This window comes from Carcharhinus amblyrhynchos, chromosome 10 (assembly GCF_965287045.1).
Source record: "Carcharhinus amblyrhynchos chromosome 10, sCarAmb.v2.hapA, whole genome shotgun sequence".
Taxonomy (NCBI): Eukaryota; Metazoa; Chordata; class Chondrichthyes; order Carcharhiniformes; family Carcharhinidae; genus Carcharhinus; species Carcharhinus amblyrhynchos.
Window position 1 is genome coordinate 27,802,953 of NC_137333.1, and position 23,571 is coordinate 27,826,523.

Genomic DNA, 23,571 nt, shown 5'->3' on the forward strand with positions numbered 1-23,571 from the left:
AACAACCTTATCAGCCTGGGTGCCAACTTTCAGGGAGCTATGCACATGTACACCAAGATCTCTCTGCTCGTCAACACTACTAAGAGTCCTTCCATTAGCCCTATATTCTGTACTCCTGTTACTCTTACCAAAGTGAATCACCTCACACTTTTCTGCATTAAACTCCATTTGCCACCTCTCGGCCCAGCTCTGCAGCTTATCTATGTCCCTCTGCAAACCGTAACATCCATCCTCACTGTCTACAACTCCTCCGAATTTGGCGTCGTCAGCAAATTTACTAACCCGTCCTTCTACACCCTCATCTAGGTCATTTATAAAAATGACAAACAGCAGTGGCCCCAAAACAGATGCTTGAGGTACACCACTTGTAACTGAACTCCAGGTTGAATATTTCCCATCAACCACCACCCTCTGTCTTCTATCAGCTAGCCGATTCCTGATCCAAACTGCTAAATCACCCTCATTCCCATGCATCTGCATTTTCTGCAGTAACCTACCATGGGGAACCTTATCAAATGCTTTGCTAAAATCCATATACACCACGTCAACTGCCTTACGCTTATCCACCTCTTTGGTCACCTTTTCAAAAAACTCGATAAGGTTTGTGAGACACAACCTACCCTTCACAAAACTGTGTTAACAATCCCTAATCAATTTATTTCCCCCTAGATGATTATAAATCCTATCCTTTATAATTCTTTCCAAAACTTTGTCCACAACAGAAGTAAGGCTCACTGGTCTATAATTCCCAGGATGGTCTCTACTCCCCTTCTTGAACAAGGGGACAACATTTGCTATCCTCCAGTCTTCCGGCGCGATACCTGTAGCCAATGGCAACATGAAGATCAAAGTCAATGGCTCTGCAATCTCCTCCTTAGCCTCCCAGAGTATCCTAGGGTAAATCCCATCCGGCCCAGGGAACTTATCTATTTTCATACTCTCAAGAATTGCTAACACCTCCTCCTTATGTACCTCAATCCCATCTAGTCTAAAAGCCTGTATCTCAGTATTCTCCTTGACTACATTGACTTTCTCCTGCATGAATACTGACGAAAAATATTCATTTAGTGCCTCTCCTATCTCTTCAGTAGTAATGGTAGTAATGTGCTCAGCATATAAGATTCAGGTCTTTATTTTACAAATTACTGTTGAGGAACATGTTGCATGAGTCACCAATTTAGTTTGTCTTATTTTACAGGGAGAAAATGGTGATGAATTATGACGTTCTTCATCTCTCACAGCCCCCTCCCAATAATTACATACAGTACTAATTACCTGATCAAACTTGTTTACATCATTGGATAACAGATTTACTATCTGACCAGTCGTTGTTTTTGCCAGTGCAACATTGCTGAGACGAAGTGCCTGAAATACACAATGATATTATTCTAAATTAATGTCAACAGGACATTCGTAAATATCAAACGTTGTTTTGTTACTTAATTGCATTCACAACTTACATTTCCAGCCGGATGTACTGTACTTATTTTGGTTTCCATTGTTATTTGTAAGATCTACTCCCATGCAGTGTAATTGAAAGCCATCAGATAAAAAAATTATGATTTACATGACTGCACAGAAGAGAGATTTAAACATTTTTCTACCTGTAATATATAGTAACTTTTTAACCAGACAGGGCTCCACAATCACCTCAAGAATTGAACTCATAAGTATTAGAAACTATGAACTTGTTAATTAAAATTTTGAAAAATGTAACTTCAAACATAAATTTTGCACATGAGGTTTCTAGCTTCCTATCCTCACGTAGATTCTTCCAGATGTTCCTATTGTATGCGCAGGTTATCAGAGGGATACAAAAAACAAGGAGAAGTACAACACAAGAACAGGTCCTCCAATACCGTGCTGATCATGATGCCCTGACTAAACTAAAGAAAAACTTTTTGCCCTGACTCAGTCTGTAAACCTCTCCTTCCTCCTCAGTCATATACCCATCCAGATGCCTCTTAAATGTTGCTAATGTACCTGTTTCCACCACCACCTCTGGTACTGCACCCACCCATTCTGTGGAAAAAACTTCCCCCGCACATCTCCCTTGAGCTTTCCCCCTTTCACCTTGAACCTGTGCCCCCTTGTAATTGACACTTACACCCTTGGAAAAAGCCTCTGACTATCCACCCTATCTATGCCTCTCAATTTTGCAGACTTCTCTCAGGTTCTGTCTTTACAGTGAAAATAATCCTACTTTATCCAATCGCTCCTCATAACCAACACCCTTGAGACCAGACAACACCCTGGTGAATCTTTGCACTCTCTCCAAAGCTTCAACATCCGTCTGGTAGTGTGGTAATCAGAACTGCACGCAATACTCCAAATGCAGCCTAACCGAGATTTTATACAGCATAACATGATTTCCCAACTCTTGAACTCAATGCCCTTGCTGACAAAGGCAAGCATGCCATATGCTTTCTTAATCACCTTAGCCACCCGTGTTGCCACTTTTAGGGAATTGTGGATCTGCATTCCCAGATCTCGCTATGTTAATGTTCCTAAGGGTTCTGCCATTTAGACTATAATTCACAACTAAATTTGATCCTCAAAAATGATTACCTCGCATTTGTCTGGATTAAACGCCATCTGCCATTTCTGTGCCCAAATCTCTGATCTATCTATATTCTGTTGTTTCCTCTGACAATCCCTGGCACTATTAGCAACTCCATACCACACACTTACTAATCAGGCCCCTCCATATTTTCCTCCAGATCATTTATATAATCTACAAACAACAGGGGTCCCAGCACTGATCCCTGCAGATCATCACTCGCCACAGATCTCCATTCTGAAAAACATCCCTCCACCACTACTCACTATTTCCCATAACCAAGCTGGTTCTGTATCCATTTAGTCATCCCATCCTGAATCCCATGTGATTTTAGTTTTTGTACCAGTCTGCCATGTGGGACCTTGTCAAATGCCTTAAGGACCATAAAACTACATCCATAGCCGTTACCTCAATAATCTCTATCACCTCTTCAAAAAACCTTCCCTGTACAAAACCATGCTGCCTCTTACTAACTAGTCAATTTTGTTCCAAATGTGCATATACCCTGTCCCTCTGTATCTTTTCCAAAAGCTTCCCCAACACTGTCAGGCTCAACAGCCTATAATTTGCCAGATTATCCCTGCTTTTCTTAAACAAGGGAACAACATTGGCTATTCTCCAGCCCTCTGGAACTTTGCCTGTGGTCAAAGAGGATATGAAGATAACTGTTAAGGCCCCAGCTATTTCTTCCCTTGCCTCCTGCAGTAACCTGGGATACATACCATCTGGCCCCAGGGACTTGTCTACCTTAATGCAATTTAGGATACTCAACACTTCCTTCTTCGATATTAACATTCTCTAGAGCATTCACATACTTATCCCTGACTTCGACATCCATCATGTCCTTCGCCTTGGTGAATACCAATACAAAACACTCATTAAGGATCTCACCCACTGTGACTCCATGCACAACTTCCCTTTATTGTCTCTGAGTGGGCTGACTTTCTTTTACCACCTTTTTGCTCTTAATCTATGCAAAAATGCCTTGGGATTCTCCTTGACCTTGTATGCTAAAAACATTTCATGGCCCCTTTTTAGCCCCCCTAATTCCAGGTTTTAAGTTCCTTCCTACTTTCACTATTCTCCTCAAGGGCTTTGTCAGTTTTTAGATGCCTAGTTCTAACAAATGCTTCCTTTTTCCTTTTGGCTACGCTTACAATTTCCCTTATCATCCATGGTTCCCGTGGATCCATCATCCTGCCACTTCTATCCTTCATTTTTGCAGGGAAATGCCTGTCCTGCCTTAAAAAGCCCTTTACATGCCAGACGTGGATTTGCCCTCAAATAGCCACTCCCAATCCACATTCCCCAGTTCCTGCTTAACTTGGCCTTCACCCAATTAAACTCCCTCATCCAAGAACTAGTCTTGCCCTTATCCATGACTGCCCAAAGTCTTGCAGAATTATGGTCGCTAAGCCCAAAATACTCCCCCATTTGAAACATGAGTCACCCGGCCTGGCTCATTCCCCAGTACCAAGTCTCGTATGGCCCCCTCCCCGGCTGGTCATCAACATACTGTATTAAACAGCCCTCCTGGACACACCTAACAAATTGCTCTCCATCGAAGCCCCTGACCGTAAGGAAGTCCGAGTCAATATGGGGGAAGTCCGAGTCAATATGGGAAAAGTTCAAGTCACCCACATAACTATCTTGCTTTTTCCACACCTTTTCAGCATCTGACTATGCAACTGCACCTCTGTCCCCTACATGCTGCTGGGTGGTCTATGATACACTCCCAACATTGTGATATCTATTCCTGAGCTCCACCATAATGTCTCACTAAAAGTTTTCTCCAATGAGTCCTCCTGCAACACAGCTGTGGCGTGCTTCCTAATCAGCAATGCAACCCTCCCACCCCTTTGTTTCCCCTTCTGTATCATTTAAAACAATAGCCCTGAATGTTAAGCTGCCAGTCCTGTCCCTCCTTTAACCATGCCTCTGTAATTGCAATATCATAATCTCATGCAGTAATCCAGGCTCTCAGTTCATCCATTTTACCTATTATACTTCTTGCATTGAAGCAAACTCACTCCAAACCTCCAGTCTCTCTGAGCCCCACAGCTTCCCTCTGCCTGCTCTTATTCTGCCCTATGTTTATTTCAGTCTCATTTTTTTCTCCAGTCCCTACAATTACTGGCCTGCTGTTCTGGTTCCCACCCCAGTGCCATACTAGTTTAAGCCCTCCCGGACAGCACTACCAAACCTCCTGCCCAGGATATTGGTGCCCCTTCAGTTCAAGTGCAACCCGTCCTCCTTGTACAGGTCACACCTTCCCCAAAAGATATCTGATCATGTATCAAATGCCCTCCCTCCTACACCAGCTCTTTAGCCACATGTTCAGCTGTACTATCTCCCTGTTCCAATCTTCACTAGCAGGTGGCCCAGGGCATAATCCTGAGATTACTACCTAGAGGTCCTGCTTTTTAACTCTCTACTTAGCTCCCTGAATTGTCTTCACAGGGCCTCTTCCTGCCTGTGTCATTAGTGCCAATGTGAACAAAGACATCTGTCTGGTTATCCTTCTGCCCTGTACCCACTCAGACATCCAGGACCCTGGCACCAGGGAGGCAACACACCATCCTAGAGTCTCATTCGTGGCCACAGAAATGCCTGTCTCTGCCCCTGACTATACAGTCTCCTACTACTATCACTCACTTGGACTTAGCCTGGCCCTGCCTATAGCAGAACCAGTTGTGGTGCCACACATCTGGCTGCTGCTGGTATTTCCCGAGAGGCTATTCCTCCAACAGTAAACAAAATGGTGTACCTGTTTGAGGGGGGAATAGCCACAGGAGACCCCTGCCTTACCTGCCTGCTTCACCTGGTTCATCCATCATCCATCTACCTGTCTGGACCTGTAGTGTGACCACCTCCCTGAAGCTAGTGTCTATCACACTCTGCCCCCTTTATGCTCTGCAGTGTGTCCAGCTGCTGCTCCAACCGAACCACACGGTCTGTGAGGAGCTGGATAAAATAAAAAAATTGTAATACTACCATCATGCTTTTTGTGAAAATCCAGGAACAACAAAAACATTTCCACGGATTAACCAACACAAGAAAACTCCTTTAAAACAACAGACACAGGTTAGCAATACTATCACTTATTCTAGGACTATACACCTTGGGAACCTCCACCACAGCTATTGGGAAACTTTTAGTGGTTCGAGCAAGACTCCCTTATTTGCTTGCAAATGGTAGGTGCCTCTGCCATACTTTGAGCATCTGCCAAAAGTTTATGATAATGTGGAAATGCCAGCATTGGACTGGGGTAAGCACAACAAGAAGTCTCACAACACTAAGTTAAAGTCCAACAAGTTTATTTGGCAGCACTAGCTTTCAGATTCTCAAGCTTCTTCATCAGATAAGTGAGGAGTTGTGTTCACGAACAGGGCATATAATGACACAAAATCAATTTACAAGATAATGGTTGAAATGTGAGTCTTTACAGGTAACCAAGTCTTAAAAAGGTACAGACAGTGTGAGTGGAGATAGGCCAAGCACAGGTTAAAGAGGTGTGTATTGTCTCCAGCCAGGACAGTTAGTGAGATTTTGCAAGTTGTGGGGGTTACAGATAGTGTAACATGAACCGAAGATCCTGGTTGAGGCTGTCCTCATGTGTGCAGAACTTGGCTATCAGTTTCTGCCCAGTGACTCTGCATTGTCGTGTGTCGTGAAGGCTGCCTTGGAGAATGCTTACCCGAAGATCAGAGGTTGAATGCCCATAACTGCTGAAGTGTTTCCTGACTGGAAGGTAACACTCCTGCCTGGTGATTGTCGAGCGGTGTTCATTCATTCGTTGTCCAAGCATATGCATAGGCTCCCCAATGTACCAGGCCTTGGAACATCCTTTCCTGCAGCGTACGAAGTAGACAATATTGGCTGAGTTGCAAGAGTAGGTACTGTGTACCTGGTGGATGATGTTCTCACGTGAGACGATGGCAGCAATGTCGATGATCCGGCACGTCTTGCAGAGGTTGCTGTGGTAAGGTTGGTGTGGTGTCATGGTCCCTGTTCTCCTAAAGGCTGGGTAGTTTGCTGCGGACAATAGTCTGTTTGAGGTTATGCAGTTGTTTGAAGGCAAGAAGTGGGGGGGGTGGGGATGGCCATGGTGAGATGTTCGTCTTCATCAATGACATGTTTAAGATGTCGTAGCTTCTCTGCTCCAAGGAAATACTGGATGATGAAGAGTACTCTGTCTGCTGCATCCCATGTTTGTCTTCTGAGGAGGTCAGTGCGGTTTTTCGCTGTGGCACCTCTTTAATCTGTGCTTGGCCCTCTCTCCACTCACGCTGTCTGTAACTTTAAGACTTGATTCGCATTCCAACCATTATCTTGTAAATTGAGTTTGCCTTTATATGTCCTGTTTGTGAACATAAGTCCTCACTCACCTGATGAAGGAGCTTGAGGCTCCAAAAGCCAGTGCTGCCCAATAAACCTGTTGAACTTTAACCTGATGTTGTGAGATTTCTTAAAGGTATCTGAGCCAGGGAGGGAAAAAGAGGCAGCACCCCTCCATAACCACATAATTACATTAATGTGGTTCGCAAAACAGTATACTTCCATCCCTATTATATAAATAGATCAAACATTCAACACTTCTAAGCGTTACACCTCCAAAAACATTGCCAATTATTAAAAGCAATGAAATTCTTACCTTTCTGTAAATCATATGACACATTGCTACTCTTAGTTTCATTCCACTCCTTTGCACGTGAAAGAAATATAGATGATGTAGGATTGCCAGAAATAGTGTACAAAGTGATATACCAGCAGCATAGCCAAAGGCAACTTTGTAAGCCTCTGTATCTTCAGGATTGTAGTTTTCAAAATAATTAATAATTTTTCCCAACATAATAGGTTGAGCGATTCTTATGATTTCCTAAAAGGAAAAAGATCAAATTAACAGTAATGTGATAAACTCAAATTTTGGGATTAAAATCAAAGGGCTGTTATTACAGTTGAGAAAAATTCAACAGTTACTGTTTAAATCTGAAGACAAAACAATATAGAATTACTTCTGATTCAGATAAGTACTGTCAGCATCATTGATCTGTTTTGTTTGACAATGAACATTATTTGTCATGTTGAATCCACTAGTGGTAAATTTCAGACAACATATTTCAAAACCTTTTTCTTGCACTTCCTCAATCCCCATCGGTGCTTGTACCTGGAAGAAAACATTTTAGAACTACAGAGATTCATTTTTCTATGGAATAAACTTTCCTTCATTAGCATCCTCTTCCCTTGCACCTAAAAATGAATAAATGAAACATTTCCTAAAACAATTCTATTTTAATAGAATGCACAAGGGAAGGGTCTAAATTTTGTCAAGAGGATCAACTGGACTCTCACAGCATGGACTCTTTCTTCAAGAGTCTTCAATTTTTTTTGAGCCAGCAATGAGAACGCAACTGCTCACAACAGGACAATGAACATGTCAGATTGCCCCAACAGTGACATGCAGACAGATTTCTGACCACAGGGGGCAAGTGGGTGCCAGAATCATGCCCATAGTCTCTGTGTGAATGATATCTTCACCAAGCATCATTTTCCCATTAATTACCATTCCTCACCTTTTTCCTTTAATCACAACTGCCTCACCTTCTTCAATGTTAAAGATGATCCCAAAAACGTTCAGTTCCTTAATCACTAGTACTAAACACTACTTTTCCCTGCAACAAGCTTGCAAAACTTAAGTCCACTAAAGTCATCAATACGACTGCCATATTAAGGAAAGCTCCTCCAATGCTTCGCTTATACACCTGGAGAAGAAAACTGGAGGGGGAAGAACTGGAGAGGCAGGGATCTCGGCTCTGAACCCTACTTAGCTGCTCATTGTAAAGGATACACTAAAGATGATGGCTTCCCCCTTTTCAATATGTAGAAAGTAGGACTGGCCAAAGCACATGAAGGTCCACTTTAAGAAATTCTTTCTCGTAATCTCAAGGCTGTGGATCTCCTCAACTGCCTCAGTTTTCAATTCTCTTAGCACCTTCTAAGTATCTGCTAACTACTTCCTAATTCACCCATCGTCTCTGTTATTCTGGTCAACTTCGTGTCTGCCCTGTGTCCGTTCTCATTGTTACTAAAAGTCAAAAATGGGTATAAATTAAATAAAGTGAAACAAAATAATAGCTAAATTGGACATGAGGATTTAAATAATTATGCTTGTGTGGAGCATAGCACCAGCGTAATGCTGTACTGCCAAATAGAATGTACAGCATAGAAAAATGTTGAGTAATGTTTCAGGGGAATTGAAACAAGCAAGAAAGGAAAACTGGAAGTGACTTAGATTTGAAATTATCAGCTTGCTTCTTCACCAAATGCTGCTATGGGGCCTGATGGCATTTATCCGAGGCTACTGAAGGCTCGGTTAGAGCACTGGAGAGTTATAAATTAGCCAGGAAGGAGCTAAAGAGAGAGTTAAGAAGAGCGAGAAGAGGACATGAGAAGACTTTGGCGGATAGGATCAAGAAGAACACTAAAGCTTTCTATAGGTATGTCAAGAATAAAAGATTGGTTAGGGCAAGATTAGGGCCAGTCAGAGGCAGCAGTGGGAAGTTCTGCTTGGAGCCTGAAGAGATCGGAGAGGCACTGAATGTGTATTTTTCGTCATTATTCACGCAGGAAAAAGTCAGTGTAGTTGAGGAGAATACTGCGATACCAGGTTGTAGACTAGACAGGATTGAGATACATAAGGAGGAGATGTTAGTAATTCTTGAGAGTATGAAAATAGATAAGTCCCCTGGGCCAGATGGGATTTACCCTAGGATACTCTGGGAGGCTAGGGAGGAGATTGCAGAGCCCTTGGCTTTGATCTTCATGTTGCCATTGGCTACAGGTATCGCGCCGGAAGACTGGAGGATAGCAAATGTTGTCCCCTTGTTCAAGAAGGGGAGTAGAGACCATCCTGGGAATTATAGACCAGTGAGCCTTACTTCTGTTGTGGACAAAGTTTTGGAAAGAATTATAAGGGATAGGATTTATAATCATCTAGGGGGAAATAAATTGATTAGGAATAATCAACACGGTTTTGTGAAGGGTAAGTCGTGCCTAACAAACCTTATCGAGTTTTTTGAAAAGGTGACCAAAGAGGTGGATAAGCGTAAGGCAGTTGACATGGTGTATATGGATTTTAGCAAAGCATTTGATAAGGTTCCCCATGGTAGGCTACTACAGAAAATGCAGATGCATGGGATTGAGGGTGATTTAGCAGTTTGGATCAGGAATCGGCTAGCTGATAGAAGACAGAGGGTGGTGGTTGATGGGAAATATTCAACCTGGAGTTCAGTTACAAGTGGTGTACCTCAAGGATCTGTTTTGGGGCCACTGCTGTTTGTCATTTTTATAAATTACCTAGATGAGGGTGTAGAAGGATGGGCTGGTAAATTTGCTGACGACACCAAAGTCAGAGGAGTTGTAGACAGTGAGGATGGATGTTACAGTTTGCAGAGGGACATAGATAAGCTGCAGAGCTGGGCCGAGAGGTGGCAAATGCAGTTTAATATAGGAAAGTGTGAGGTGAATGCTTTGGTAAGAGTAACAGGGATACAGAACATAGGGCTAATGGAAGGCCTCTTAGTAGTGTTGACGAGCAGAGAGATCTCGGTGTACAGGTGCATAGCTCCATGAAAGTTGGCACCCAGGTTGATAAGGTTGTTAAGAAGGCGTATGGTGTGTTAGCTTTTATTGGTAGAGGGATTGAATTTTGGAACTGTGAGGTCATGTTGCAACTGTACAAAACTCTGGTGCGGCCACACTTGGAGTATTGCGTACAGTTCTGGTCGCCGCATTATAAGAAAGACGTGGAGGCATTGGAAAGGGTGCAGAGGAGGTTTATCAGGATGTTGCCTGGTATGGTGGGAAGGTCTTATGAGGAAAGACTGAGGGACTTGAGGTTATTTTCGTTAGAGAGGAGAAGGTTACGAGACATAATTGAGGCATACAAGATGGTCAGAGCGTTAGATAGGGTGAACAGTGAGAGCCTTTTTCCTCGGATGGTGATGGCTAACATGAGGGGACATAGCTCTAAATTAAGGGGTGGTAGTTATAGGACGGATGTCAGAGGTAGGTTCTTTACTCAGAGGGTAGTAAGGGCGAGGAATGCCCTGCTTGCAGTTGTGGACTCGCCAACTTTAAGGGCATTCAAATGATCAGTGGATAGGCATATGGATAACATTGGAATAGTTTAGGTTAGAGGGTCATTAGATTGGTTCCACTGGTCGGCGCAACATCAAGGGCCGAAGGGCCTGTACTGCGGTGTAATGTTCTATGTTCCATTAAGAGTATAGAAACGCAGAGGGACTGGGGGGTGCAAGTGCACAAGTCTTTGAAGGTAGCAGTACAGGTGGAGAAGGTTGTGAAGAAAGCTTATGGTATGTTAGCCTTTATAGGAAGGGGTATACAGTACAAGAGCTGGAGTCTAATGTTGCAGTTGTATAGAACATTGGTTAGGCCGCATTTGGAGTACTGCGTCCAGTTCTGGTTGCCTTACTACCAGAAAAGAGATAGAGACCCTGGAGAGAGTGCAGAGGAGGTTTACCAGGATGCTGCCTCGTACGGAAGGACTGGGTTATGAGGAAAGATTGGGCAAACTGGGGTTCTTTTCCCTAGAAAGACAGAGACTGAGGGGAGATCTAATAGAGGTATATAAGATTATGAAGGGTATAGATAGAGTAAACAGTGGTAAGCTTTTTCCTGGATTGGAAATGCACATTACGAGGGGCCACGGGCTTAGGGTGAGGGGGTGAGGTATAATTCGGATGTTAGAGGGAGGTTTTTCACACAGAGGGTTGTGGGGGTATGGAATGCTCTGCCAAGCAAGGTGGTGGAGGCAGGCACGCTGGAGTTGTTTAAGAGATACTTAGATAGGCACATGAGCAGGATGGAGATGGAGGGACTGTTTTAAATGAGGTTCAGGAGCCTTGGGACGTCTCTGGGAATCAATTGATTTCTATGGACCTTCCAACATATTTTCTGGCTCACTTGTTTTACTTTTGAGCTTCTGGGGATTCCCTTGAATGTTTGCATAAGGATGTGCATGTTATTGATGTTTTTCTCTTCCAATCCACAGGCGCTTCAGTCCGCCTTGTCGTCCAACAAGAGGCATACACGCGATGGGTTGTACGAGGGCTGCTCTTGGATGTTTCGAGAGTAGCCTAGTACTTCACGTTGTTAGTGTACGCTTAAACTGGACCGGATGCTGGGCAATATGACAGCTCAGTGACTATCACTGTTTGCTGCGCAGATACATGGATTTGGGCCAGTGTCTGCGGGAGTTTGCGCATTCTCCCCATGCTTGCGTGGGTTTTCTCCGGGTGCTCTGGTTTCCTCCCACACCCCAAAGATGTGCTCTTAGGCTGATTGGTGTTACAAATTGTCCCTAAATTAGTCTCCCCTCAATCTGGCTTCCAATGTGTAATGCCATTAGCATAGGCAATGGTCGTGGGTGGAGGGGGGACTCAACGTTGAAATGGCAGCGCGGGCTCGTTGGGCCTGTTTCCCGTGCTGTGTTGATCTTTGTTCTTTATTAAAACTTGGTCCATTTTAACACAGGAAGAGCAACCGAAGTAGTATGGATAAACGCTCCACAATATCAAAACTCTCAGAATCAGACGAGGAAATCAGCATGTCTGCTTTGGGGCATTCACAATTTTTAAGTTGTTGAACTTATATCAGGACATCTAGTTTTCCAACCAGGCCAAAAGAACATCTGTGCAACTTCTGAACAAATAACTACACTACGCTATTCAACAAAAAAAATTATAATTACCTCTAAAAATGTGAATGCACCTAAAAGAATATATGATTTCCAGAAACATCTTAAAATGGCTTTTGTAAGATGGGGGACTCGAGCTTGGTTTTTCGCTTTCTGGACTTCTTTATCCCAGTGCCTGGACAAAAAAAAACAATAATTCTTTAATTCTCAAATCATTCAGGTATTTTATATAAAATTTAATTTTATGGCACAAAAATAAAACGACGTATAAGCTGCTGTCACAATTTGCTGAAGGTCCCTGATAACAACTGACTCCATAGGAATCAGAAGATGTGAAAATGTGTCCGTTCCCTCCAAGTCACCCTCGTCCACTCCTCCTTCAACCCAATTCCTCATCCCCTTTCCACAGCACTTTCCCATGCAATTGCAGAAGGTGCAACACTTGCCCCTTTACCTCCTCCCTCTTGATCACCATCAAAGCCTCAAACACTCCTTTCAGGTGAAGCAGCATTTCACATGCACCTCCTTCAATTTGCTCTACGATATTAGTTGCTCCCAACGCTGTCTTTTCTACAGTAGAAAGACTAATCTCAGACTAGGTGACCACTTTGCTGAACACCTTCGCTCAGTCAGCAAGCATGATCCCAACCACAGATGGTACAGTGGTTAGCATTGCTGCCTCACAGCCCCAGGGACCTGGGTTCAATTCCCAGCTTGGATCATTGTGTAAAATCTGTAGAAACCCGGTCTCTATGGGTTTCCTCTGGGTACTCTGGTTTCCTTCCACATATCCCAAAGACATGCTGGACAAGTGCAACAGCTATGCTAAATTGTCCCTCATTGCACCTGAACAGGCTCTAGATCATGGCAACTCTTGGATTTTCACAGTAACTTAATTGCAGTATTAATGCAAGCCTACTTGTGACACAAAAACATCAGAAAAAGGGGCATCTGTTACTAGTCCTTAAGTTTTACTTTCATCTGCTATTAATACATTCCGCTATCTTTGTCACTATCAACACCTTCTTTAGTCTTTAACACCACCATTAATGCCCCTTTGTCTTGTGCCCATGGCATATTTGTCAAATCTTTCATGAGCTCCCACCTATCCCTGACCTTCCATTTTGCTCCAGTTGCTCCACCCCTCTTAACAGTATAGAATCTATAACATTTCTCCCTCTCTTCAGCTCTGAAGAGGAGTCATATAGACTCAACGTTTGTGTGTTTCTCTCCAGGTCTGAGGTATTTTAGCATTCTCTGCTTTTATTCTACCTTGGAGGACCTTGCATCTTCCCCATCTGATCATTTATATTTGAATTATTCTTTACTTGCGTTCTTTTTCTCCCAGTCCTCTGTGCAACCTCTTTCCCTTCAATGATTCATCCTGATGTTGTCCATAAGCCAAGTTATTTTTCACCCTCCCCCACAACACTAGTAATTGCCCCATGAGGGCATTAGACTAAGCACTGAAGAGGTGCAACCCATCCACTTTGAACAGTTCTCTAATCCAGGAAACTGACATCCTCCCTTCTCTACCATTTCTTGAGCCACGACTTATTCTACCACTGGTATACTTATTGACCCATGACACACAGATTGATCTGGATATTGCTACATTAGAGTTTCTGAAGCTCTGACTGCATAAGGGATTCACAAGAATAATTCCAGCAATGAAGAACTGTTGCTACGAGGATAGATTAGAGATGTTGGGAACCGTTTTCCTCTGAGAAGAGCAGCTGAGAGGAGACCTGATATACGTATTCAGGATCCTGAGGGATGTGAACAAATGGTGAGAAACTGTTCCCACTTGAGAGAGCATCAAGAACTAGAGGGCACAGATTCAAAATAATTGACAAAAGTAGTAAAAATTGTGCAAGGAAAACATTTCACCCAGAGACTGATTAGAGGCTGGAACAAAGTTCCCAAGAGGTTGGTAGAGGCAGATTTGATCAAGGTATTAAAAAAGGAACTGGATTGGACTGCTATCTGGAAAGGAACAATGTGCAAGTTTATGGAATAAGGCAGAGGAGTGGGACTAGATAGTATGGTCTTTCAGCAGCAGACATGATGGGCTGAATGGCCACCTTCTGCACTGTGAATATTCTGCGATTAATTGAATTCAAATTCCACCAGTTCTTGTGATGGGATCTGAACTATTGTTCTCACAGCATTGGTCTGGGCCTCTGGATTACGGGTCCAGTGATGTTACCACTATGCCACCATCTGTCCTGTAGGAGGTGTGGCCAGTTGATGAGTTACGTTGGCAATTTATCCAGCTTTCCTATGGGTTTAACTTGGCTACTGAAACTCAAACAGTGGTTTTTCCCTTATTCTCATTATGATGGCCACGAAATGCACAGGGATTGTCAACAGATCTTCCCGTGGGTTTCATGGTGTACAAACTCCCTATTAAGCAAGCAAAGGATCACCCAATGGGAAGTGAGCACCCAATGAGAAGTGAACAACGGGGTTTAAAACCCATTGCTTCAAACCGGACCAGTATTCTGTAGGTCCACAGGTAATGTTACTGTAAGTGACGTGCTGCAAGTCACAAGTGCAGCTCTTTCTTTGGTTGTCAATAAAGGGTTTTTGGTGATGAAAGAGTGGCCTTGATGGAATTATTACATAACTGTAACATACTACTTTGGACTGTGCGGCTTTCTCCAGTAGCCAATTCCACTGAAAAATCACTGTAATTGTATATGGGTGTAACTCGGAGCACAGGTCCCGATGCAAGACTTACTATGTTCATTCACTAAATATTTTTATGCACTAAGCATTTAGGTAATTTGTGCAGACAGTGGGAGGACAAATTTCAAAGCACTTGTAAAACAATACGTACGTACAAGTACTGTTTAGGAAAAGAAGAGCTTTGAAAACATATGGAAATGGACAGAAGTTTCCAGTTTTTTTCCTGAAGTGCCAGTTCTGACGAGAAAAGTTGCACGCAGTACTGCACTGATATTTTGTGGGGGAAAAAAGTGAAGGGCACGTCCTACAATGTCACACTGGTGAATCAGGCTTTCAATGAGCTCACCCTGCCAACAACAAAGGGTGTCCTAATTTTAAAAAATTATAAGGACAACCCCACAGACCATCCCCCTGCACCCCCACACCTCAGAATCCCTGACATCTTCCCCATACAGGCCCCCTCAACATTTCTCCTGGCACAGCTCGGCGTTTATTCATTCACCTAGGTAGTAAAAGTTATGGGATTATGAATCGTGGAGAGGATAGCTTAACTTCAAAATGGCATGTTGGAGGAATGGGCAAACAAGAGGCAAATGTAATTTAATGTAGACAAATGGGTAGGGATTCATTCTGGTAGGAAGAACGTAAAGACAAAATAAAATTTTAAAAGGGGGGGCAGGTGTGGAGGGACTCCAGTATATATCTGCATAAATTATTGAAGATGGTAGGACAGGTTGGGAGAATGGTTAATTAAGCATACAGCATTCCTGAGCTTGCTTAATAGCGGCTGTAACACAAGTCTGGAAGGGTGAATAAATCCTTCTCTTACTCACTCTTGACGTTGGTTATAATAGAGTTTGAGTTTTGAAAATTTGGTATTTTTCAATAGTGAATGTTTTTAACTGTACGTAAAATTATATGAAACCATAAGATCTCTTGAACTAACTCAAGTAAAAGTATAGACACACACATTCACACAGACTCAGCCAATATAAGCTGATTGTCTCCAGAAAAAAAATCTCTTTTAATCTGTAATCCATCTTTTTCCAAAGCGGATGCCAAAGCACTCATGCTGCATTTGATTCAAATCCATTATCTTTGCAAGATAGGGGAGACGGTGGTGTAATGGTAATGCCACTGGACTTAGTAAACAGAGATGCCGGTTCATGGTTTGGGCACGTCTCCCAATCCTACCACTGCAGTTGATGGAATTTAAGTTCAATAAAATCAAGAGTTGTAAAAGCCCATTTGATTCATTATCCTCTGAGGGAGGGAAAGTATTACAAAGAACAACAAAGAACAAAGAACAACCCAGCACGGGAAACAGGCCCTTCGGCCCAACAAGCCCGCGCCGCCGCATCACCCTACACCTATTCTACCCTGCGTGTCTACAAATGGAACCCCTAACTTAGCCAGATTCAGGGGAGAATAGTGTCAATTTGGTAAAACCAATCAGCCTAAGAGCACATCTTTGGGGTGTGGGAGGAAACCAGAGCGCCCGGAGGAAACCCTCGCAACCACAGGGAGAATGCACAAACTCCCACAGACACAGGCCCAAATCCATGTATCTGCACAGCCAGCAGTGCTAGTCACCGAGCTGTTGCGGCACCCGTCCACTGGTCCAGGATCAAGCACACACATCGACACGAAGTACTAGGCCACTCCCGGAACCTCCAAGAGCAGCCCACGCACGACCCACCGTGTGCATGTCCCTCGTTTGACAACGAGGTGGACCTCCACCTGCGGAATAAAAAGACAAAAACGTTAACTTACAAGTCTGCATTTCCGGTGTCTCCCGAGGTTCTGACCTTATTTAATAGCCCCTACCATAACCCTCCATCCTCGTTTCACTCATGTATCTATCTAACTGAACCTTAAACAAGTCCAACGTTCCTGCCTCCACCACCCTACTCGGTAGCGCGTTCCATACAACCACAACTCTCTGAGTAAAGAACCTTCCTCTCACATCCAAATTATACCTCTCCCCCCTCACCCTTAAATCATGACCTCTCGTATTTGTACCCAGTCTAGGGAGCAGTCTCTCACTATTGACTCTATCTATTCCCTTCAGTATCTTATATACCTCTATCATGTCTCCCCTCAATCTCCGTCTTTCCAAGGAGAATAGTCCCAGTTTCTCCAACCTTTCCTCGTAACCCAGCCCCTCCATGCCAGGCAACATCCTGGTAAACCTCCTCTGCACCCTTTCCAGAGACTCCACGTCCTTCCGGTAGTAAGGTGACCAGAACTGGACGCAGTACTCCAAATGCGGTCCAACCAACGTTCTATACAACTGAAGCATTAGACGGCAGCTTTTATACTCTATACCCCTTCCTATAAAGGCTAGCATTCCATAAGCCTTCCTAACAACCTTCTCCACTTGTGTCACAACCTTCATGGATTTGTGAACCTGCACTCCCAGGTCCCTCTGTATTTCTATACTCCTAATCTGTCTACCTTTCATCACATAGCTCCTCTCTGCATTATTCCTTCCAAAATGCATCACCTCGCATTTGTCAGGATTAAATTCCATCTGCCACCTATCTGCCCAATGCACCAACCTATCTATATCCTGTTGTATCACCTGACATTCCACTTCAGTACCCGCCAACCCTGCCATCTTGGTGTCATCTGCAAACTTGCTGATCACACCACCTACGCTCTCTTCCAAGTCGTTTATGTATACTACAAAGAGGAGAGGTCCCAGTACTGAGCCCTGCGGCACACCATTGGTCGCTGGCCTCCAGCCCGAAAAGGTCCCCTCCACAACTACCCTCTGTCTCCTATTATCCAGCCAGTTCTCAATCCACCTAGCTACCTGACCTCGTATCCCATGCGCCTTTACCTTTTCTACCAGCCTACCATGACGGACTTTGTCAAACGCCTTACTGAAATCCATATAGATGACATCAACGGCTCTCCCATCGTCAACCGTTTTTGTCACCTCCTCAAAGAATTCCACAAGATTCGTAAGGCAAGACCTCCCTCTAACAAAGCCATGTTGCGTATCCCTAATCAGATCGCAATGCTCCAAATGCTCATACATCCTACCCCTAAGTATTTTTTCCATTAATTTCCCTACCACCGATGTCAAACTCACCGGTCTATAATTTCCAGGGTTATCCCTACTACCTTTTTTGAACAGCGGTACCACATTTGCTACCCTCCAGTCTTCTGGGACCTCACCTATGTTCAAAGAAGAGACAAAGATTTGCGCCAGAGGCCCAGCAATTTCATCTTTCACCTCCCTAAGCAGCCTGGGATAAATACCATCAGGCCCCGGAGCTTTATCCGTCCTTACGCTACCTAAAAGCCCTAGCACTTCCTCCCTCGTAATAGATATTTCCTGCAACTGATCCTCAGCTCCCTCCAAGAGACCGCACGATTCCGAACCCCTCTCCTTCGTGAATACCGACGCAAAGTATTCATTCAGGATCTCCCCCATTCCCTCCGACTCAATACATAACTCCCCACTTTTGTCCCTAAGAGGACCAATTTTCCCTCTAACTACTCTCTTGCTCCTAATATAGGAATAAAATGCCTTTGGATTTTCCTTAATCCTACCAGCCAAAGCCATTTCATGCCCTCTCTTCGCCCTTCTAATTCCCCTTTTTAGCTCCCTCCTACTCTCTATATTCCTCCAGCACACTCTCCGTACCCAGTCGTTTCGACCTAACATACGCCTCCCTCTTCTTCCTGACCAAGTCTTCAATACCCCCTGTAATCCACGGCTCTCTAATCCTACCTTTCCCATCCTTCCGCTTAACCGGAACATACCTCCCCTGCAACCATTTCATTTTGCCCTTAAAAGCCTCCCACTTGCCAACCGTGGACTTGCCAGCTAACAGTCCCTCCCAATCAGTGTCCTGCAGCTCCCTCCTAATCCTGCTATAGCTCGCCTTTCCCCAGTTCAGCACACTCCCGTTCGGCCGGCACTCGTCCCTTTCCATTTTTATTCTAAAGTAGACGGACTTGTGGTCACTGTTAGCCACATGTTCGCCTACCTCTACCTCTCCCACCTGCCCTGGATCATTACCCAACACTAAATCCAGTATAGCCCCTCCCCTAGTCGGGCTAGTTACATACTGCTCTAGAGACCCTTCCAAAACACATTTCACAAACTCCTCACCCTCCGTACCCCCAGCTCTAGGCCCCCTCCAATTCACTCCAGGAAGATTAAAGTCACCCACTACAACCACTCTATTCTTCCTGCACCTGTCCAAAATGCCCCTGCAAATGCCTTCCTCCACTGACCTCGGGCTGTTGGGTGGCCTATAGTACACCCCTAGCAACGTAATCTCTCCCTTTTTATTCCTCAACTCCACCCACAGTGACTCAATCCCTGTCTCTTCCATAATGTCCTCCCTCTGCACTACTGTGATGTTTTCCTTTACTAACAGTGCCACCCCTCCACCTCTCTTCAACCCTCCTCTGTCACACCTAAAACACTTGTACCCAGGAACATTCAGCTGCCAGTCCTGCCCTTCCCGTAACCACGTCTCCGTTACAGCCACCACACCTAACTTCCTCACAAACATCAAGGCCCTAAGCTCATCCGTTTTCCCTGTCACACTCCTAGCATTGAAACAGACACAGTTCAACCCACGAGTGTCCCTCGGAACCTCCTTCTCCCTGATAATTTTCCTTTCACCCGACTCTCTCCCAGCCACATCCCCACCCCCCCTCCTTATTAGTTTAAACCATTCCTAAACACCCCAGCTAACCTCCCCGCTATTCATAATCACGATTCATAATCCCATAACTTTTGCTACCTAGGTGAATGAATAAACGCCGAGCTGTGCCAGGAGAAATGTTGAGGGGGCCTGTATGGGGAATATGGCTAGACAGTTCCCCGATGGTCTTCACACCTGGTTTTGCAGAAAGTTCAAACAATGGCAGGTGTGAAGACCATCGGGGAACTGTCTAGCCATATCCCCTGGTAATCTGCTTTCAGAGGCTGTGAGAACTTGGTCAATTGGTAGGTCAGGTGATTTTTTTCCAGCCATTTTCAAACAAAATGGCCCAAAGTGTGGTCTCCGGCAGGAAATGTGGTGCACCAACCTGCCGGATCGGGGCGATTCCAATCGCAATCAACTGACACTAAAGGGAATTTTCTGCAGGTTGGGGTGTTTTGTGCCATGAAAGAGATGTGCAAGACTTAAAGACATAAGACCATCTTCTCAAAGCTCCCAAATGAGCAAAATTCTGCTATGAGGTCACCAAAGATCCCTTCATGCCTTGCCCTCTTTTAGGCCCCCTTTAAGCCGAGCCCCTTGGCAGTGCCCCTGGCATTCTGGCAGTGCTAGGGTGCTCCCCCCTACGAGCTCCAGTGGTCTCTTAGCCCCCTCCCCAGCATGGTCATCAGCTCTGGTCTTCATTCATGGTAAGACCAGTAGTGATTCCTGCCAGCTTCGTGTTGCACCTGCGGGTAGGTGAATTTAAGGAACAAGGTGAATCCGGCTTAAACAGGTTCTGCATATTTAAATGTTTGCTAGCCAGGGGTGGGGAGAATCTCAAAATGAGTACTCACTGGTACAAATCATGTTATGGCTCCTCAACAGGGTCTAGCCATAACAGGATTTGCACCCGAGGGAACAGGGCCAAAATAAATCACCCCATTGTCTTTGCAGTTCAAGCTGTTTCTTTTCCTTTTTGAAAACAATCCAAGACATTACATCAGCCAATGAAACTAATGCTTAATAATCCTCATTGCACATGACAGATGGGTGGAATTTTCACAAACTTTGTCAGTGTCAAGTTCTAACTGAAAATCAGCATGTATCTCTCCAAAGACACAGCTGAGTTTTCAGACCTGATTTTCTGACTCTGGTTTGCACCATCACCAGACGAAGTCTGCTGTCAGCTGCACAGATATCAGGGGGCCATCTTTAAGACCCCGATCCCCATTTAAAATGTACTTCCCACAATCCTCTCAATGACAGAGAATGCCCCACCACAAAAATCAGGGTGACCCCTCCCTCTATATATATCAGAGGCACTCTCCCCACACCACTACCACCACAAGTATTGGAAAGACTTTCCCCCTTCTCTCCACCACTACCACAACAGTAACGTTAACACACTTCCCCTGTTTCAGCTATTGCCCCTCCCCTGCTCTCACGGCATCCTCTACCCCCCCCGCCCCAACTTAAGAACCACCCCACTCATTGGGGCTCCCCAGAAGGCCTGATCCAGAGTCAGTGCCACTGCCCTCTCCCCCCTGGAGCAATCCTTATTTTCCTCCCCCAGCAGGCTCTCCTTGACTGATTCCTATTCTTATATAGTCTTATTTCTTATATTTGTCAACTTTGACAATGTGACAAGAAGCAAAGCCTTTTAATAATATGTTAATAATGTATTAAAATTTCTTGAAATGAGGTTCCCACACTTACTGGACACGAATCTCATTATGCCACCAGCGAGGTTGCAGAAAATTGGAATAGAGATTGTGTTGGTGAGAATCACGCATCCCAACTGTCATGGGATTTTACCATTTGCACTCGTGACAAACATGGGTGCAAAATCTCCCCCATTGTCATAGAGGCCAAAAGTAAGGAAATTTTGTAAACTTGTGTGGAACACTAGGGCAGTGTGGTGGCATGGTGGTTGCAGGGTCTGGATTCAGTTCCAGCCTTGGGTGGCTGGCTGTGTGGGATTTGCATGTTCTCCCCCATCTGTTTTACCCTGGGTGCTCTGGTTTCCTGCAATGGTCTGGATGTGTGCAGGTGGGTAGAGTGGCTGTGCTGGTGTCTGAGGATATGCAGATTGGGTGGATTGGCCCTGGTGGGTGTGCAGGGTTGTGGGGGTGGCATGTAGAGGGGGGGAAGCTTAGGTGGGGTGGATGACTTCTTTCTGTACTGGGGCATTCTATGATTAAATCTCAACTGGGTAAGAGTGAAATTATCCACTTTGGTAGGAAAAACAGAATTGCAGAGTATTATTTAGATAGTGATAGATTGGGAAATGTTGACTTGCAAAGAGACCTGGATGCCCTGTTCACCAGTCATTGAAAATAAGCATGCAGGTACAGCAAACAGTTAGGAAGGCAAATAGTATACTGCCCTTTATTGCAAAGCAATTTGAGTACAGGAGCAAGGATGTCTTGGGGTAGTGTGCACCGTTTGGTCTGCTCACCTAAGGATATACTTGCTATAGAAGAAATGTCATGAAATGGTAGGATACTATTAAAATTAATGTTTTTTTTAAACAAATAAAATCAAACTGCAACATATTTTGTAAAAAAAAATGTGTTTTCTCTCCAGAAGTCCAACTTTCTGGTAGCCCTGACTATACCCTTCCAAATTTTACTCACAACACGAAAGAAAATGGCATGAATAGGGAACAGGGTGCTCTTCGCAATTGACACAATAAGTAATCAGAGTGCTGTGAACCAGGAAGCAGTTAAAACATGGATGAGGTGATGCAGAAGCAAAGAGAGAGGGACAGCCATCTCCCGGAACCAATTCAGCCTGAGATTAGGGGCTGAACGCAGATGAGAGGGGCAACCATCCTCAGGAAATAGCTCAGCTAGAGACGAAGTGCTGAAGACAAAAGCCAGTTTTGTGCAAAAGATCATTTTCTTTGTTGGACCAAAGACCATTCCCAAGTCTAAAGATGGTTAGGTGGATTACCCTTGGTAAATGTATAGCGTTACTGGGATACAGTGGAGAGGAGGATCTGGGTGGGATGTTCATTCACAGCATCAGTACAAACTTAGTGGGCCAGATGGCCTCTTCCAGCACTATAGGGATAGTGAGGTTCAATAGTCCTGACTGCTTAAGATGTACAATGCGGTAATCACTGTCAGAGATGAATATAAAATGTGGTAAACATAAAATTATGACTGAGGAAATAGAACTAGGATCTTGTAACTATACAACAGCAAACAGACGTAGTTTAAACAACGCAGGATGGGACAAGGATGAGGGGGAATGAATGTTATCTCATGAAAACAAACTAAGCAGGACAAAAACCTACGATTTGGCATATTGCCAACCCACATTATGGGAACAACTGTGGTTTTAATCACTAATACAGGGTATGAAAGTTGCTGAGGCTAGACAGAACTACAGTCAAGGACAGTGAAGAAACTGCCTATTGTGTAGGGACAACACTAGATGTGCGGTGGGCAGGAAGGCATGTACACCACCTCCTGTAGGAATGTATGGGGGCCTGGACTGGTAAGCAAGATGTGTGGTTCCTGCAGCTGAACATATTTTCTAACTACAGGAGGATGAAGGCCACTAAGATAGTCAGAACATCAGTGATTAAGTTAGCAGAAGACTGAATACAGCTGGTCTGAACTGGACTTGTTAACAGTTCTTGATAAGACGGATGAGTTCCCATGAGAACTAATCAAGTAAGGATATTGAATCAACCCTACAATATGCACTCTTGCAATAACAGGAAAATATGGTTCGAGGGGAGTAGAGGGGCTTGGGACATGAGCCAACATACAGCACAGCCTGTGGCTAGGGGCACCTTGAGCCAAGAGGGGAATGACAACACATAAATGGGATAGGGACCACCAATTAGGGGAGAACGACGTATTGTGTAATTGATCAATATGCTTGTAAAAATAGTATAAAACCCCTGCTTAAAC

The 23,571-nt window shown here is 44.3% G+C and overlaps 1 protein-coding gene across 1 annotated transcript in view; it reads right to left on the reverse strand.

The window, feature by feature from the left end:
* Positions 1–23,571, reverse strand: part of abcc4 (ATP binding cassette subfamily C member 4 (PEL blood group)) — a 411,789-nt gene that overhangs the window by 338,081 nt on the left and 50,137 nt on the right. The window contains exons 3-5 of the mRNA XM_080198151.1: positions 12,333–12,453; positions 7,215–7,439; positions 1,276–1,365 (exon numbers count right to left, since the gene is read on the reverse strand). Coding sequence (XP_080054277.1) covers positions 1,276–1,365; positions 7,215–7,439; positions 12,333–12,453 — 436 coding nt within the window. The remainder of the gene's footprint in view (positions 1–1,275; positions 1,366–7,214; positions 7,440–12,332; positions 12,454–23,571) is intronic.